The sequence below is a fragment of the Colius striatus genome, chromosome 8, assembly GCF_028858725.1.
Source record: "Colius striatus isolate bColStr4 chromosome 8, bColStr4.1.hap1, whole genome shotgun sequence".
Classification (NCBI taxonomy): domain Eukaryota; kingdom Metazoa; phylum Chordata; class Aves; order Coliiformes; family Coliidae; genus Colius; species Colius striatus.
In genome coordinates, this window is record NC_084766.1 from 9,397,167 (window position 1) to 9,415,928 (window position 18,762).

Below are 18,762 nucleotides of genomic sequence, written 5' to 3' on the forward strand. Positions count from 1 at the left end.
GCTGTAATGGATTTTAAAGTGACATGCCATCCCCGTGATTAATGACACTGGGTGCAGGCTTCTGCTACCCAAAGCTGTGTTGAAGCATTCATATTTGTTTCCAATGTATTTCCCCAGCTGCAAGGAAGGGATTTTTGTGTTTGGTTTCATTTTTCTCTCAGTCATATAAGTAAACCCTGCTAATTGGATTCTTAAGGATATAATCTGGATTTACTCAGCACGAACCTTGGTGGGAGGGGAGAATATTGAAGAGAAATAAGCTTAAAAAATGAATGTTGCCGTGCAGGGAAGCCAGAAAGAAACAACCTGTTTAAAGTATCCAGTTTGGTAATGAATTTAAGTGTTTGCTTAAGTTGCATTAGATCATCTGTCCCAGAGAACTTCTGTGGCTACTCATGTGCTTAGCATGAGCTGATATATTTTACTGAATTGGAATCTTAATGTGTCAGATTCTTTTAGATTCTTCACACAATGTTTACAGAGCTAACGTTTGTATATTTTATCTCAGCCTCCAGTGATATTTTAAAGCTGACTTTTTTGAGGGGGGGTTTGAATGTTCAGTAATAACAAAATCAGTAAAAGTTTAAAATAAAAAAACCCATAAGATGTGACTGTTTTCTCAATTTTTTTCCCTACATTTTTGTGATTTGTAAAATGCCTTAGACCTTGATTAACTAAGCATTTAAACATGCACAGAAAATTAAATAAAAGTTTGATCCTGATTTGATCCAGAATACCAAAACATTTCCACTCATTTTAGTGGTGTGGAATCAAACTTAAGGTGCTTTGAAATCGACATGTATAAAGCACAAACTAGAAGTTACATGTGCATTGAAGTGGCTTGCTGAAGACTGAACTTACTGTAAAAGAATGTTAACAAGCAATTTATCAATTTATTTGGCCATTGAATTGAAATTATTTCATAATACCCCAAATAACCTCTGCTTAATGGTGGCAAAATAGTAAGAAATCACAATACTAATAGTGTGGGAAAAAAAGTATTTTAAAAACCTCAAAACATGATGGTTTGGTTATGATTTTCTATAAATTCATAACCATATTTAATAAGGACATGTGTAGAAAATACCTACTTGGGTTTACTCAACATAACAAGAACTATTTTTTTCAGACAATTGGTGGAGAAATCTTTTCAAAATTCAGATTTTAATTAAAATATTTGTAGTTAATGATCAGCAGTAGGAGTTTTCTAGGGCTTTCACCTTTCCAAGACAACTATCCTTGGATATCAAACAGGTTGTAAAAGCAACTCCTCATGTCTCCTGTACCAAATTTCTCTTGTATTCCTGGAATAATACCAAAAAAGTGGGAAATTTTGAGATTTGACTAGAATGGAATAGTGAAGAAGGATGATGATAGAGTAATCTGTTATGCCTGATACTTCAGTAGAGTAAATCAGACTGTTAAAGGGTAGCATCACTTTGCTTTGGGCTCTGTAGAGTGAAAAATTACATCCCTTATGGATGATATAATAATTTAAGATTTAAAATCTGTATAAATCAATGTAAAGAATCCATTAATTTTTACTTAGTTTTGGAACAGAACCTATGTGAATTTAATCTTTCCTTCATAAAAGAATCTTTTACCTCACAGGGTTATGTTAAATGTAGCTGAATTCTGAAAACAACACGTTTTTCATGGCCATCCTTTTTGGTTGCAGTGGCTAGAGTTTGCTATTCAAACCAGAAACATAAGAACTAATAAGTATTTGTTTACTAAAAAGAATGAAATATTAATTACAATATTAGCTTCTCTATCTTGATCCTTTTTTTCTTTCTCCCCACATCTTCCTTTCTCTTTTTATCTGGAGATGGCCAATGATGTGAGATTGGGCCTCAGAAGCATGGTGAGAATTTATAACATACAGAGAATTGGTTTGGTTTTGAAAGTGCCTGCACAGATGAATCCTTGCTAGTTTTCTCCTCATCTTTACCTCTCCCTGGAATTCCCCTTGAACCCAACCTATGTGTTGTTGGAAATGCTTGTAACTACGATATATGCAGTGTGTGCACAGTACAAGTTTCTCCGAATGCAAGTTCTCCCTTTCTCCTAAAAGAATTCCTTTGCAGAGACATTGGCATGCTCGTCAACCAGCACTCATTCAGTATTGCATTTTGCTGCTTGTGTTGAAAAATGTTTCTTTGTATTCTTTTACTGTCCTGTTTATTTTTAACCTCCTGAAACCTGTGGAAGCATCTGTATAATGTGAATCAATCATTCATTTTCTTTGTAGTTGAGTTACCAGCTTCTAGCTTGTGAACCAAGGTTGGTAAGGATTTTAAAGCTTGAATACCTCAGCATGAGGTTGAATGTTCCCTTTCATATTGAGTAACAAATAAGAATGCTATTACAGCCTCTTAACTTGTGGTTTTGAGTCTGCTGTTGGCTGTGAGGACTAGCCAGTGTTTCTCTGTGATTGCACTTAGTTGAGGGGTTGTGATGAACGTGGGAGCAGATCACTGCAAGAGACTGCAAGGTGACCTGCTGTCACCTAAAGTGTGATGCTTGTCCCTTTTTGTACAGTGTCCTACCTATTTATTCACACAGTTCCATGGCATGTGGACGCAGTTAAAGACAAAAAATAATAAAAGAGCTGTTTATCTAGTTTAAATTATTGTGCATCATCAGCTTCAGTGGCCTGATGGGAACCTTGTTGTCCAATGCATTTCTGGACAAGGCTCACAGGTGCAAAGCATGGTTCACTTAAAGACATCTTAAGAATTAGTTCTCTGGCTGGATGTGATTTCAGGTTGAATAAATCCAATATGGGCAAGGGGGCCAATGTGAACATGGGAAGACAAGAGCTTCTTAAAGCTCCTTGCTACTTGTAGCAAATCTGTAGCAAGTCACCTGATTGGTCTGTAGGTTTTTGGTAATAGTTATTACTTTCATAGGTTATATTTTCTGGCCTCGAGTAGGTGGGAATAAATTTGGCAGTGTATTTGAAACACTATTCTATCACATTAACATCATATTTGCAGAATTCTGTTATTTCTCACTTTTTTCTGGGTTTACTTGGAAGGGAAAAGAATAGTACTGTTTCTTCATAAAGGAATGTCTGCTCTCTGGTGAAGGAGAGCATCTTCTAGTGAATAAGGTGGCCTCTTATACATAATTTTTAATGGAGTTTTGTTTCTTTGAAGATGATTACACATTGAATGAAAGTGATATATTGCAAAACACTTTCATTCTTTTGACTGAATAACAGTTTGCTGGACCTCAGCTTATGTTAGTCTCAATGCATTCTTCTAGCAGCTGTTTTATGGATGAGAACTTAGTTAATTGCTAATTTAAAATACATGGTATAGTTTCCACTTTTAAGAGCAGAGGCTTGATTGCAGAATTGGGCCTATTTAAAAAGCAGTTTTTCAAGTAGGCTCTTGAGATGCTTCTGTGCTTATTTCTAATAAGACACTGTTAACACTCAACCCAGCATCTAGCAGAGGACACTCAGAGACCACTCAGCAAATTTCATGTAACATTAAGTGCTATTTGACTAGGTCAGTTGCCTGTGTTAAATTAATGACAGCAAACATACATCATCGCTGCAACTGTTTACACGTCTGTCTGCATTTCACTGTGTTGTCGACTGTGGGTTTCTAGAATAATGACTGTGACAAACTAGGTTGTATTAAAAAGAGGTTATTTGTATTAATATAACACCATACTGTGTTGTCATTGTTTTGCAGCACATCTATTACATATATCATCACTGCTTTTTCTTCTCAAGGAAGCCAATTATGTCTGGTTTTGCCACTCTGTCAGAGGCTCCTGGAATACATTAAAATTACGGCTTTACATATGCAGTAGCTGCAGCTGAAAGTAATGATAATGACCCTGGGTGAATACAGAACTTCAAAATAATCTTAAACAAATGTATACATGCAGAGCTGCTGCTTGTTCGTTTCTCCTTAACAAGCTAAATATTTGAGTCCATGATGTCTGAAACCCCAGGGACAGAAGCTGGGGGCTGGGTGGAGATGTGGATTTTGATGAAGAACTAAGAACAGAATGGCCTGTGGGTATCTGAATATGGACACTTTGCTGTGCTTCAGTTTTATTTCTCTGCTTTGTTTTTTCAGTTACATAGTATGTCTGTCGTCATGGAAGTGCCTCAGTGGCTTCCTTTCTGTCTAGCTGGGTACATGTGTGCCTTCCATCAACCGGTGTCTCATGACTGGTGCTACTTGTATTTTTTTAACATATGTATATGGGTTAAGAAGTACTTTATATGGATGATACAGAGACTGGCATGTAACCTGATCAGGGTTATAAAAGGAAATGTCTGTCTGAGGCTGGCAAATTTTAAACCCCAGTCCTAATCACAAAATTGCCTTATCTTTAAAAATAGTTTTTTCACAGAGTATAAATGTAACATTAACATTTTTCTCTTGATTTTATCCTCTCACCAAAAGATAATCCTTCATATTGTCACCCAAAATAGAAACAAACAAACAAACCAGAAATGTACCTTATTTGATGATAAAGACTATATTACTTTAAAAGCTTTTTTCCCCTCCTTGTCTCCTTAGGCTTATTAAGAACTTCGTTAACAGGCTTTTAACACTTGGCACAGTTATCAGCCTCTGACCAGCAGGTATTGACACATTCATGGTAGTCCCTTAGTGTATGTACCTCTCTGCCTATATTGGCCACATTTCTGAATTTTTGATATTGAGGGTCAGGATCACCAGTCCTTCTCCTCTCATCTACTGTGGTTTTATTTACATATGTGAGATGGAGATGCAAGTTATCACAGTTTTGGTGTAGTTTTAGCAGTAAATTTCTGGAGATAATCAAGCCTTCCTTTTTTGGGCACGTCTCTCTTTTTGGTCTTACTCAGACTGCTTCGTCAGCATGTAACATTTTTGTCTCTTCAAGTGGCTTCTCTTGACCTTTGTGATAAGATCAGAGAAATTACAAGCAAGAACAAGATGGCACATTGCTGTCTTTAATAAAGACATATTTTCTCAAAAATCTCCCGTTTGGAAAGTACAAACTGTTGCAAGCCTGGCAACTGAAGATTACTACTTTTGAATTAATTGTGTTCAGAGTGATATAAGCAATTTCTTGAAACTATCAGTGAGTGGCTCCTTTCCAATACTCAGTGAGATGTCTCTCAAATTTGAAAATATTAACTGCCTTCAAACCTCACAAGTAGTTTCATATTCTTTCAATCTTACTTCCCACACACTTTTATTAGAGTCCACTGTCAACAGTCACAGAAAATAAGCCAGAAAATAATATTGATTACTCTGTAAATTGTCCTGTCTGCATTTATATCTTGCTGTAATTTCTCTCCACATGATGAGGCTGGACTTGGTTAATCCTGAAAGGGAGTTGTAGTTTCTTGCAGATGCAGTTGTGCAGGGTTAGTCTTTCCCAGATAATTTTGGTAATCAGCCTTCAAATCCACACTAACAGTTCCCACAATGTGCTCCTGCTGCCAGTCTTAAGCTGTTGAACCTTTAGCTCGTGATCAAGTGCTTGGGATGTATCAGAAACATGCCCTTCATTCACCCTCCAAGAACTCAAACTCGTTGGAGAAGAATGACATTTAAATTGGTACTTATGAATAACATAATTTCCTGACCAGAAGCAACGTTTGGTTAGCTGTTTTCCTTAAGCTTGAGGAGGATAAGCCTGTGTTTATAATTAATTTTCCTTACATATGATATTTTTTTCTTCTCTTCATTGATCTGTTTCTTCAACTGATCTGCTTAGAGTACAATGTTAATATCGAAAATAGAATTATGAAGGTAGCAAAGGAAAAATATTTGATCTCCTTCTGGAAACAGAAGTGTATATATTTATCCAATGTAGCTATAAATGAAAAGCGACATTGAATTGGCATGAAATGTCTGAGATGTCACATCTTTATATTATTAACTAAGTTTCCCATATGAAGTACAAAAAAGAGAGAAGAAATTTTTAGTAGTTCAGTTGTCACAGAGAATGAAATATTAAGTTTGGAGCTCAGACATTCAACTCTTGATTATAATTAAGTGGAGCTAAAGCCAGAAACCTTTGTGAAGAGAAGTAGTACAGCTTCCCCTGAGGGACTGTCCTTTAGGTAAGGGAAGTCTCTAACCTAGAAAACTCGCTCATCAGCTGCCAGGTCTGGTGCTTCTGCCATTCCCTAGCTCCATGCCTCAATATATTAATTTATAGCAATTTATTAATTTTAATCCATTAGTTTTGTCATAGTAAAATAAAAAAAAAATAGAGAACAGTTATAGTGTAAGTAAGCTTGAAACTCTTCTGTAAGCCTACATTAGCATTTCACAATTAAGATGACAAAGCCTCAGGAAATAATAATAATAAAAAACCAACCTACCTATGCAGTTAAAAATTATAACAAATGGCTGATATTTAATGAGAACTACAGAACTACAAATAAAGCAGAACACTGAACTGACAACGGAGCAAAACATCATGACTTTTAAGACTTATTTTTCTGGGTTTATTACCACTTAACCATTTCTAGTGTTTACCTTGATACTTTTCAATAACATATGCTTTGTAAATGAATTTTCCAGGAGGACTATAAAGGAAAAGAAAGATGAAGCTTGTAGAATTTTACAAATTCTGAGTCTGGCTTTTCAAAGAAAACAAAACCTTCAGTTCTGGAAATCATGGGATTCAAGGCAGTCTTCTAGTCTGTAAAGACAAACTAATCTTTTTGAGCATTTATATTTTTTAATCTTAAGTTTTCTTTTAAAGCATTTGAGAAATCATTCATTCAGCATTAGGATAGTTTCATACAATGCTTGACATTTACTTCATCCAATAAGACAAAGAAAAGGAGAAGAACCTTTAGAAGTGTGTTTTTATTATTCCTCTGAGACTGAGTTGTTTTCCTTAACCTTTATAAACATTTTAATAACAAAAAGAAAGAAAGAATGTGAACTTCTGGGCTCTTTCAAGCCTTTGAAAAGTTTTATTTGATCTTAATAGAACCAGGAAGTTGTCCTTAATGTCAAAGAAAGAGTTGGAAGTAGGCAAATGAACTCCTCACTCTTACCTCTTAAAAAAATTCCCAAGCACTTACTTCTCTACTTACTTCACAAAGTGTTCTATGGTAGATAAAATGTGATGTCTATGTGCAGGAAGTATAGTTTGGGGGTTTTTTCTTGATGATGAAAACTTTAGCACAGTGAAACATAAGTTCATATCATCATTTTATGTTGTGAAAGACAAAAAACTGCAAATCCATCATTTTCTGAGGTAGGCTGTTCCAGGACTGAATTGTGTGTAGTAGAAGAAAGTAATCCTGGTATGACACAGAGTGAAACATCCTAAAGAGCATGGTCCTTCATAACTCCTCTGGTCTAGACTCGGAGATGTCTCTTAAGAGCATCCCATCCATGGCTTTTCTTGTTTACATCTTAAAAGAGCTAAGCTAAATATATAACCAAGATTAACTCTTCCTTTGAATGTTATGACCTTTGATACACAGACGTTTTGAATGAAGAGAACACCTAGTTCAGAAATGTATTTTTCCTCTGCAAACAGTTAATGACTGCATGTTGCAAATATTCAAACTGTACCTTTCCCTCTGGCTTGGCTAGTAATCCCAGTCACATGACATTTGTTCCCATGGCAAAGCAGGATGGAGTGCACTGAGGATGTGCTTGCAGTCAAAGAAAATACAACTACAAATAAAACGTCAGTGTATATTTTCACTTGAAATAATCTGAAGAAGGCATTAGTATTTGGCAAAAGCTCAGAAAAATGCAAATGAGTCATCAACAGTACTCCAAATTCTTAATTAGGAACATTTGTTCTAGTATTTGCTCAATTCTAACCAGAGTTCTCTACTTTTTTCTTATTTTCTAGTAGGACCTTAGCAAGAATATGAGTTCCAGATAACTAAAATGCCAACCTAGGACACTAAATCAAAGCTAGTAGTATTTTTGAGACAAGAATTAGTACACGGTACCTAAAGAAACACTATACAATGGGCTCCTGGGATTTAGCATTCTTAGACACAGATATCATCATTTGTGGTGGTAGCTGAAGTTTGTGGATAAGCAGAAACTTTACAGCAAGTTTTCATCAGCAGGCAGCTGAGGAAAAGACAGCAGAATGTATCCAGGACTTCTGTGCAAAAGAAACCTGCCCATAAAGGTTGAGCTTCTACTCCCAACAGGGGATAATATAAGAAGACTTCTCACACTTGCACCCAGTCCACAAGTTTACTTCAAGAAAAAGCAATAAATAAATACATTTATCAGTTAAATCCATGTAATCCTCTGGCCATTGTATCACAAACTCTTAATTTACCCAGCTACAGAATTTTGAAAGAATCTCTGTGTTATTGGCAGCTTGGTGCATTGTCTGACTTACTGACAGGTCAGGAACAGCTGTTCACAAGGACTACTCAGGGCAGCTGCAGAGGTTATCTGATCAAGTATTGTGTGATCCTTTTCTGCCCTAAAAGTTCAGTTTTTAATGTGTTGGTCATTTAGTTTCTCTAACTCAAAACTACCTGATTATAGGATTTAGCTGAAATCCTAATTTAGTTAGTTTGTTTGTTTGTTTTTAAATTCAGTTTGTTTCTTTGGTGAGGAAGGCAACAGCTTTGTGTAACTTTCATTGGTGTTTTGGTGGATTTGTTATGCAAATGAAATAAGAATTAATTTTCTACTGATTAGCAAGGGAGGTGAAATGTGCAGCTCAGTCTTGTATTTGTTGAACAATTGTACTTTGGTTAAAATCAATATGGGTTTAGGCTAAGCTAAGGACAGAGGTTTGGGTTCATCATTAGGTAATACTAATTCATTTCCAAACTCATACTGCAAATCCAATGTTTTTTGTGTAATATGGAAGTGATGTAATCACAAAGTTAGAATCAAATCTATAGCTGACATTGACTAGAATCAAGGACTTAGAAGTTGGCTTGTGCACTTTACAGGTGAAAGCAAAGTTGCATTGCAGTAGATACCCCTAGAATAATACTATCATTCTCTGTGCTCCTCCCAAATGGCAGAAGATCATGAGGACTGAGTAGTGGTGGAACCTTATACTTCTCTGTTCCTAAAGCCTAGTTTTTGGCGTGAATCAGAGGATCTGTAAGACTGATGGTGTGTGTGTGTGTGTGTGTTTAAGTGCACACTGATCACTAGGCAATCAGGGATTACTGGAACACAAAAATTTCAGGTAAACTTACTTCTTAACCTGGAATCTTGCTGGCTGCCAAGTTTATTTACAGGTTTGTGTCAGAGTAGAGAATTTCTTCAGTTCTAGGATTGTTGGACTTTTACAGATGCTTTGCTGCTAGCCTGCTGTATGTTACACTTGCATCAAATAACTACAAGTGCAGATTGTCATTGTGCTTTATGAGATATAGAGAAATTGTATAATATAATATCTTTTTATTGGCAATACAATGCTAGCTATTAAAATTCAGTCATATGGCATCCCAGGTGGTTGGCTTTACCCTGCCAGCTTTGTTGATTTCCAATCTGAGCAACCTGAATGCTGCACTGAGATGATAAACAGTCCATTATAGGTCTTTGCGGCATCAGGTTTTAAAGACAACTTCTTCCATATTTCCTCGTGGAAGCTAAATCTTGTTGAGTAAGTGATCCCAAAAGTCCTGTGAAGAGACTGCTCTGGCAGCCTCAGGCAATGCATTTTCAGGAGATGATGATGATGCATTTTCTAAAGACCAGCATTACTTTTCCCAGCTCTGACCACAGACAGACTTTTACTAGATGACTTTGTCAAGATAACAGACAATTTATAGTCGGTCATACAACTGTTCAAGACATAAATGAATGTTTCCCTCCCCAAGGCTCCCAGAGCAGGTCTCTCTTAGTCCTGTTCCAGCAGGTCTGTAGTCTGCTACACAGGTGACTCAGGGCTTCCTGCTGAGAAGGGAAATCTCCTTCACTATCACAACTCCTGGCCAGTAGATTTTGGCAAGTGGAACAAGTGTCTTGGAGGTAGCTACACTGTGCATGGTGTTTCGCTAGCATGCTCCTTAGAAAATGCACTGCAACCAGATGAGACAATGGTGAGCTGTCTTATATTTGCATGGTATTGAGGTGAGAGCTGGAATTTGGAGTCCCAATTCCTCGTCTGCCCACCATATGCTTTTTTCTGGGCTTATTCAAAGTGAGCTAAGGGCTTGTGGAATGTGCTGGTCCCTCGTGCCAGCTCCTGTTTGTTGAACCAGAGGGATCAGTTTACCCCCAAGGAGGATGAGATTGATAACATCAGGCACTTTTGCAGGATGAGGTTGAGCTAGTGCTTTCTTCAGGATGTGTTTCTCAGATGAAGACTTTGGGCAGACTTCAAGGTTTTGCATAGGCACAGATGAAATCAAAGCGATGGAATGTGTGAACAGCAACTTCTGTCACACAGAGGAAGTGGAGGGGGGCCGGATGGGATTGAAGGTTATGTTTAGACTGATTGTTCTGGTTTCTTCCTCACTAGGACAAAGAGGTGAACCTGGAGCAGGTCCATAGACGCATGAACAGTTTAATTGACGAAGACATAGCCCACAAGCAAATCTCTCCAGCGTCCATTGAAATCTCAGCCTTGGAGATTGGTGGCATGCAGCCATCTCAGACCCTGGAGCCGGTACGCGAATACCAGAACACGCAACTTTCTGTCACCACCTTTTTACCAGAACAGACAACTCATGGTGCCAGCAGGACACTCACAGCTGCCTCTGGCAGCAACCTGCCGCTGCCCCTAAGCAGCTCAGCAACCATGCCCTCCATACAGTGTAAACACAGGTCGCCAAATGGAGGACTATTTCGTCAGAGTCCCGTGAAAACCCCGATCCCAATGTCATTTCAGTCTGTGCCGGGGGGAGTCATTCCAGAAGCAATGGAGCCCTCGCATGGAACATCCATATGATGAAAACAAACAGTAAACCAACCAGCAGAGCTTTTTAATACAAAATTTAAAAGAAACAAAAAAACATAAAACAAACTCTTACGTTTTTCTTGTATATACCTGTAAATAATGAAAGAATGAAGTGGGGTAAAAGTGTATTTTGAATATTCCCAATTTTCGAAGTCAGTAAAAAACAAAACAAAAAAACAAACAAAAATGTATGAATGACTTTGTAAATTTTGTTCTATATGAATAAAAAGGCAAACTACTTGTGATCGTTCTCAAGTGCCAAAGAAGACCAGTTACTGGGACTGAGGGCCGTATTTTTTTTCCTGTGGATTTCAACACTTATTCTCTTACTGTTTTTTCTTTTTCTCTTTTTTAATAAGAGGGAAAAAAAAATTGTTCATTTCTTGCTAGAAAAGTTCACCACGTTCAGATCTCTCCTTTCCCTAGAACCCTGTTTTATAGTCAAGATGGCAGTTCACTCAGAGAATTTAACAGCTGGTATCAGCGTTGCTATAACAAATGTCTTTAAAGTGAGTTATAACTAAAATCCAACAAACAATAAACAGAAACAAAAAAGAGAGAACTTCTACCTTCTAACAAGGATTTAAACTTCCACACAGTTTCTAAGTTTAAGCACAGGATTACTGAATTGTGTTTCCACATGTCTGCTGCACTGTGTGGCTCTTTTTATTTAACCTTCTGTGTTTTGTTACAAATATATAATATATATTATATATTTATTATCTATATGACATATATTATATATAAATGCTTTGTTAAACAACATGCTTTATGTTAAGAGGAAAGCTTCTAAGAAAAATTGATGAGCTTGTTTTTGTGTCTTGTGTACACAGCTGAACATGAGGAGGAACTGATGGCTGAAATGAGTGGGGTAACAAAGAGCTTTAAGGGGCAGGAGACAGTGATGTGGCAGTGACTGTGCCCTTTGGTGCCATCTCTTTCTTTTAAGATTTGAAGGAGTGTGCTGCATAAGGGATGCAATGCTCTCTGTTGAAGTCATATCCCTAAATGACAAGGTTAAGCTCATGACTATAAGCACAGCTCTGGTTTTTTTTTTTTTCCCATTGATTTTGTAAAGTGAAACATTCTAATGTCCACATCTATAATCTTGGTAGGAGTGGCTGTAAAAATGCCTCTTTTTTTGTCTGTGAGACAGACATAGAGCAACACATAATCTCTCGTTCTGCAAATATTACCAGTGCAATTTCATATGAAAAAAAATCAAAATAGATGAATTCCATATTGTTTCCCTCCCAAATAGTAGTTGAAGGCCCAAGATAACTGAACCCAGCCTTCCCTGGGATGTATCCATATAGCTAGGTTGTAATTTCGCTTTGTATCTGGATTTCTTCACTTTTTTAGTACGCTGCTATTTGGAAAAGGCTGTAGGTCTCAGTGCAGCAAAGTCACTGCCTACATTAACATGAAAAATTATATTTGAACAGAGGTAAAAATGCAATTACATCCCAAGGAAGCCAGCAGACAAGCTGGATCATGTTTTTTTGACAAATAAACATTCCATTGACTGCTCTTAATTTGATTTGATTTGATTTGCATAACTATGCAACGGGTATATTTATGTGATGGTAAAAGTCCCTGGATTTTTGCATTTCTAGTTTAAGTGGTAAGGATGAAAAGTCAAACTGTGATACAAAAACAGCCTAATGGAAGAGCATACTCAGCATACTGTTTTTTAAATGAGGAATATTGATGGTGAGCTTACAGAAGGAGTACTCATGCAGGAATTAATTTGTCTCTGTTGTCAGGCTGGTTCCTCATGAAGACAGTGTGATTTTGCAGCTTGGCACAAATTGCACTATTTGCTTCAAACTAATTAAAAAATGAATAATACTCTAGTCAGCTGATTGAATTTATCCTATTTAGACACCTTACCCACACAAGCTTGGCATTTTTTGTTTCATTTTTGTCGTACTTCCTCTTATCATTATCCTAAGAAATCTATGGCCACATAAAAAAATAGACATTTCTTTCTCTGAAGACTCCTTCCATGAATACACTAATTAGTTATGGCAGGAATACCTGCTCAAGAAGACTGTGCACACCTAGGTGTCTGTAAAGATGCTTAGGAGAAAGTGTGCAACAAAAAAATCCTCATTTTATTATCAATTTAAGGTTTTAGCAGCTGCAGAGGAACATGCTCCAGAAGAGGTGCAAGGAGGTGCTTGTGCACTAGGGTGCCATCTGCAAGTCAGGGCTTGGCTGGAGTGAGTACTCCCTTTCCATCTGTACCGAAGCGAGGAGGCCATTGTCCCTCATCCTGAGCATCCTCTAGAGCCCGGGTGGGTAAGCAGCTCACTTGGCCACCTTGGCAGCACGAAGCAATCACCTCCTCCCCTCTGGATGGTGAAGTGCCATGGTGAGCTGCTGTCACATGGCAGCGTAGCCGCTGCAATTGGCTCTGCACCAATGTTGTAGCAAATAAGCTTGTCAGAGGTCGTCTGAGCTGCTCCCTTGTCATTTTCCTACAAAGCATGTTATTTATTTGTGCAGCAAAGCTTGGAGTGGGGGACTGAAACCTTCCTTTACTGAAGCATCATTGCTTTCACAAAACATATTAGATCTTTTTCATATTATAGTCTAAACCATTGTACTGAATAATTCAAACTGAACTGCATTTGTGGAATGAATTGTGAATACCGTATTTGGGGATTAACTTTAACATTCTCCATGTTCAGTGTTCTCCTCCTGGCTTAGTCTTGTCACCTGCTGTAATGTTTGAAAGTGTGGTTTAACTTATAAACAGTGTTGGATTTCACTGGTTCTTATGCATAGAATATGACTTGTCTGTTTGAATGCTCTGCAGGATTACATCTAAGATGATCAGGATCTTGAAGGATCAAAACAAACAGTCCTCTTTCAGAAACAGTATTTAAGGATGCGTGTATACTCTATAGAAAACAAATGCTTTATGCCCAGGTTCAAGTGCTTTGCTGATTAATGATAAAGATGCACATCTCAAATTAAATGTATGGCTAATTTTAAATGAGTGAGTGAGCTCACCAAGCTCCCTGAGACAATTCAGTTGCTTGAAGTTAACCAACTTGAGTGCTTTGCTGCACCAAGGTCTGTACTGTAAAAGTGTGAATTCACAAGGGATCTGTCACTGTTTAGTAATTATTTGTTTATATAAAATTTAGCAAGTCATAGCTTGAGCCTGTCAACTATGACAGGAAACTATTAAATCTTTCATGTGATGGTGGTTTGGTTTTAGATTATTTGAGCAAATCACCAGGTTGTTCTTGACCATAAACAGTGTTTCTTTCCCCACAACTTTCAGTTCCCGAACTAAATGCAAAATGTATGATTTCCATATTCCATGTCCTGTTTTACATTTATACCTTCATTCTGACAGATCAAAGTATTCTATATAATATGTATCCACCCCATACTCATGTCTGTTTATATGTATTCATGGGTAATTACAAAAGAAGTAGGAAACATAATTTCTATGTGATGTAAGTGAGCATAAGCTCAAAGCTCTCAGAGAGCTGTGCTTATTTACACCACCTGCAGATTAGACTCTTCACTTTTAATATCTGGCAAATTGAAGCAGACAAAACTCCAGAAATTACTAAAAAAAACCAAAGGCCAAACGGTGCCCTTAATTTTCAAATGGAACCTTCCCTGAAGGGAATAATGTGTGATCCCAAATATTCTAGCTCTTCCAGGATGTTTACATTGCAAAGGTGGTTGTACATGAAATGGAAATTGAGTGCCTATATCTCCCTTCTATCGTGCTCTTTTGCTGATAAACTTTTGTGAAAGCAACATCTATGGCACAGCACCTATAGTGTGTCTTGTTCTCTTCATCCATTAATTTAGAAATAACTTTATTTTCATACAAAAATGTGACTCTGTTTCTTCTATTTGCTTGCAATCCACAGGCAGACTGCTTGCAATCTGAAGAATGCATTGCTCTTACTTCTCAGTATGTCATGTTTGCCTGTTGCAATGGAAAAAAAAGAGTAATTGTGCTTTTTAATTTCAGAGTTGAATCTTGATAGAACATTTCTATGCTGAGTTACAACTACATGTGTGCAATATTTGTCTTGCAAAGTGAATAATCCCAACATCTGCCTTGCTTTGATAACCATTTATTCACTGTAGGTGAAGTCTCAGCAAAACAACTCACTTTCTCTCACTCTGCTGGTAGAATAAAACACTTAAACCTGGGTTCTCACCTGTGTAAATCAGCATCTCTCCAGTGAAAAAGTAAAGCATATTTAGTTTCAGCAGGTGAAGATTTGGCTCTTAATATTGGGCTAGAGACCACTGCTTCCCATAAAATTGTATTTAGTGATAGCTCTGAAATGGAAAATGTTCTGAGTCTCAAAATTGAACCTGAAAGGGGAATATTTATTGTTATTTTGAGTACTTAACATGGATTTGAGTTTATATTGTATGCTGAAATAGCTTAGAGAACAAATTTGTTCTGAAAATCTGTTCAAATTTAGGTATATCTCTCCTGTAAGAAAGGTTAAAAGCTCTTGGCTTGGTGGCAAGTGGAACATTGCTTTCAGAGGAAATCATGTTACTGGTGCAGCAGGGCAACCACAGTGCTCAGACCTTTTAATTTCATTTTATTTTGCTTTCCTGACTTGAACTTGTGTTGTGAGTAGCTAAAGAATGACAGATTTAAACACAACACACTTGAAAATTTCCCCAAAGAATCCACATCCTTCAGCAACCCTGGGAAAGGCAAGGAGATAGTTAGAAGAAAGCTCTGAAGATAAATATAATTAAAGGTAAAAAATGTACATGTGGTGAAGGGGGAGGGAGGAAAGGATGGTTACAACTCACATGTCCAGCAAAGCTGTATAACTTCTATGAGAAGCCTAAATTCCATGATACACCTCAGTTAATTATTATTTTTCTTCAGGAAACAAATAAATTCAACATTTGTTGTACCAGAAACAATTGTTACATTATATTGGTTAAAAGCTGGAATTCTTTGTTGGATGATATCATGTTTTGGCTTGATTCTCACTCAGATGGGGAAAATCAGATTCGAATAGTGATTTGCACCTAAGCCAGCTGTGGGGTGCTTGCTGGGTGACACTCCCAATGACTGTTTAGATCTGCAGCTGGGCAAAATCAGTCTCATTCAGCTACCCATAAACCTCTAACTTCTCTGCTTTGGGATAAGTGTCAAAGCTTACCAATATTAGCTGTGTATGTGTTTGCATAAGAGTGTTGTTTTGCTGGTGTTCATATTAGAAGGAAAAGGCACAGAAACTTGGCATCTTCAAGTTTGCAAGGTAATTATTAATAGAAAGAAGTCATGTGTAAGGCTTTAGTTTCTTACTGAGTTTTGTGTTCTCTCGAGTTTCTTGTTGGGCTTATTAGAGGGATTTTTCTTTGTTTGTTTGTTTAACTGTACACTTACAGGTTCCTACTTAAGTTGTGGGGGTTTTTTTTCTATATTTAAATTGATATTGGATAGGTTAATGCTGGTAGTACTTCATGTCACATTGTAATGGAGCACCATCAAAAGTAAATTGTTTTGTCTTTTTTTCTTTATTATTATTATCTTTTAAGTCTTATGAGAGATGTCTCATCTCTGTAACTGAACAGTTCTTTTATTGCAGTTAGAAAGCTCTGAAGTTTTGAGAATGTCAAGGTTTCTATTCGTTTTAGTCTCTTTATCACATAAGCAAGAGGGGAAATAAGTCCTCAAAATCATAGACTAACATGAACATGGAAAGTAGCATGCCAGGGAAGAAAAATGAATGAAGAAACTGTTTCAACATATTGCTAAAGCTTCAACTGCTTCGATGACTGGCTGGGAGAGAAAATTATTTCAGTGCTACATGTGGCTGACTGCACTGTAAAAATAATCTTAAACATTTTGAGGTTGGAAACCACCCATTAGAGCTCCCCATGCTCCAAAATTATCTTCAAGACAAAGACTTTTTATTATTACTAACTGGTTTTTTTAATAATGTCATAACTGAAGCTGTATGTGGAAGAATATGAAACCAGATGTTTTAAAACAGGTTTAGTTAATTATCAGACTGCTCTTAGAGTCTGATTTGAAAAAGCTTCTGGCTCATTAAAGGAAACATCTTTTGAGACTTTGTATATTTCAGATTTTTCTTAATTTTTTTCTCCCTTCTAAAATGTATGTGTTTGTTTTCTGATAGAATTATTTTTGGAGTGGTTAAGTGTAGCACAAGGGAGCTCAGCACTTCAGGTGAGAATTGCAGCTAAAAGAATAAAAGAGCATATGACCATGACAATGAACTGTGAATAGGAGAGATCCTAGATTTTTCTATGTATCAGCAGAAAAAACCCTTCTGTTTAATGCACTTTTTATATGATTTATATTGGATCAATCCCATGAAATTAAATTCTTAACAGAGGCAAAATATTCCAACCCACCAAAGTGCTAAAATGCATATTTGCAAATAAATCTCAGCAAAAGTTGGAAGCGTTTCCCTGTCTTGCTCAGAAAGCATAGCTTTACTCTCTGCTGATGTGAGTATACTTATTGATTGAAGATCCAAAGGGCTTGACTGAAGCTTTTCGTAGTGCTGTCCTGTACCCAGACCGATTGTGCCTAGAGATTCTGATGTTATACAGTATCCAATAGCTATTGATACCCACACTAGCAGCACAAGGAAAAGAGGAATGAGATTAGATTTGGGAACTCCTATGTCAACCTGAAACAGAGTTTTCACCCATAAATAAATCTGTGATGACAACAAATGAAAAACTTTATTTGCAGTGTTAGACCCTTTTATATCTTGTGCATAGTAAGGACTCCTGAGGATGGAGCTTGGCCCTGGTTGTTGCCCATCACCCCCAGCAGAAGGAACAGGTATGTCGTGCTCTGGATGAAGAAGAGTGATGTGTCCATCTGGGCCATGTTGTGGGTTTTGCTCATCTATCAGAGTGCTTCCTTCCAGTGTTGGTTATGTTACTGGGTGGACGAGGTGAGAGGAGAAACTCTCCCGAGAAGTGTTGGATGTAGGCAAGTATAGCATTTACAAGCTTGAAAATGAGTAGTATCTGCATCTCAGCTACCATTTGAGATTTGTCCAGAAAAATATGTTGCAGTACTTGTTCTTTCTTTTAAAGCTAGCTTGAATTATGGTGAGAACCAACTTCTGTGAGGGTGGTTTGGTGATGAAAGCTTTCGACTTCCAGTATAGCAACCCACAATGTGATGGCAGGGCTCATGGCTCAGCACACACCCTGTGGGAGCCCTGAGAAGGAAGCAAAATGAGCGTGGAATGAGGTGTTTGGCAGCATTTGTTGTGAGCTTCCTGGAGATCTTGGCCCTGCTGCAGGGGTGAAGGAGCTGTGCAGGAGAAGCCTACAGCAGCAGTGGGAGGGGAAGGTGCTGGGAAAGGGGAATGTGGGGAAACCCTAAAGAGGAGAATTAGTAGCTGAGAGGGTCAAAGGTCTGCAGAGAGGAGTGCTGATACTGTAGACAAGGTGCTGGGGTTGGAATTACCCCTCAATAAGGGCTGGTGAGGCTTGGAGATAAAAGGGGGAAAATGCTATATGAGAGTATGAATACTCACTGCAGTATGAACTGCAGGCATGGGAGCTGCTGGATGCTGCTGTCATTATTTACATAAAGGTTTCCCAAAATCCATGTGATGCTAAATGTGGAAACATGGGTCAGACTGATCCTGGCACATGGAGAGGGCAAATAGCCACTTTATTGGGTTGTGCATGTAGGGCTGCGAGTTACTGTTTTAACTCTGCACTGTTAGATTTCCCTTCTGGTTCTGTGTCTGTGGGTTGGCTTGCTCATCTCTTCTGGGCTATGATTAGTTGTGCAACATTTACCCAACTCTTTGACAGGGCAAATGTGCTTCTACAACACAAGAA

The 18,762-nt window shown here is 37.6% G+C and overlaps 1 protein-coding gene across 1 annotated transcript in view; it reads left to right on the forward strand.

The window, feature by feature from the left end:
* The window catches only part of GRID1 (glutamate ionotropic receptor delta type subunit 1), a 521,647-nt gene extending 510,757 nt beyond the window's left edge, over positions 1–10,890 (forward strand). The window contains exon 16 of the mRNA XM_062001480.1: positions 10,462–10,890. Coding sequence (XP_061857464.1) covers positions 10,462–10,890 — 429 coding nt within the window. The remainder of the gene's footprint in view (positions 1–10,461) is intronic.
* Positions 10,891–18,762: the final 7,872 nt, after the last annotated feature.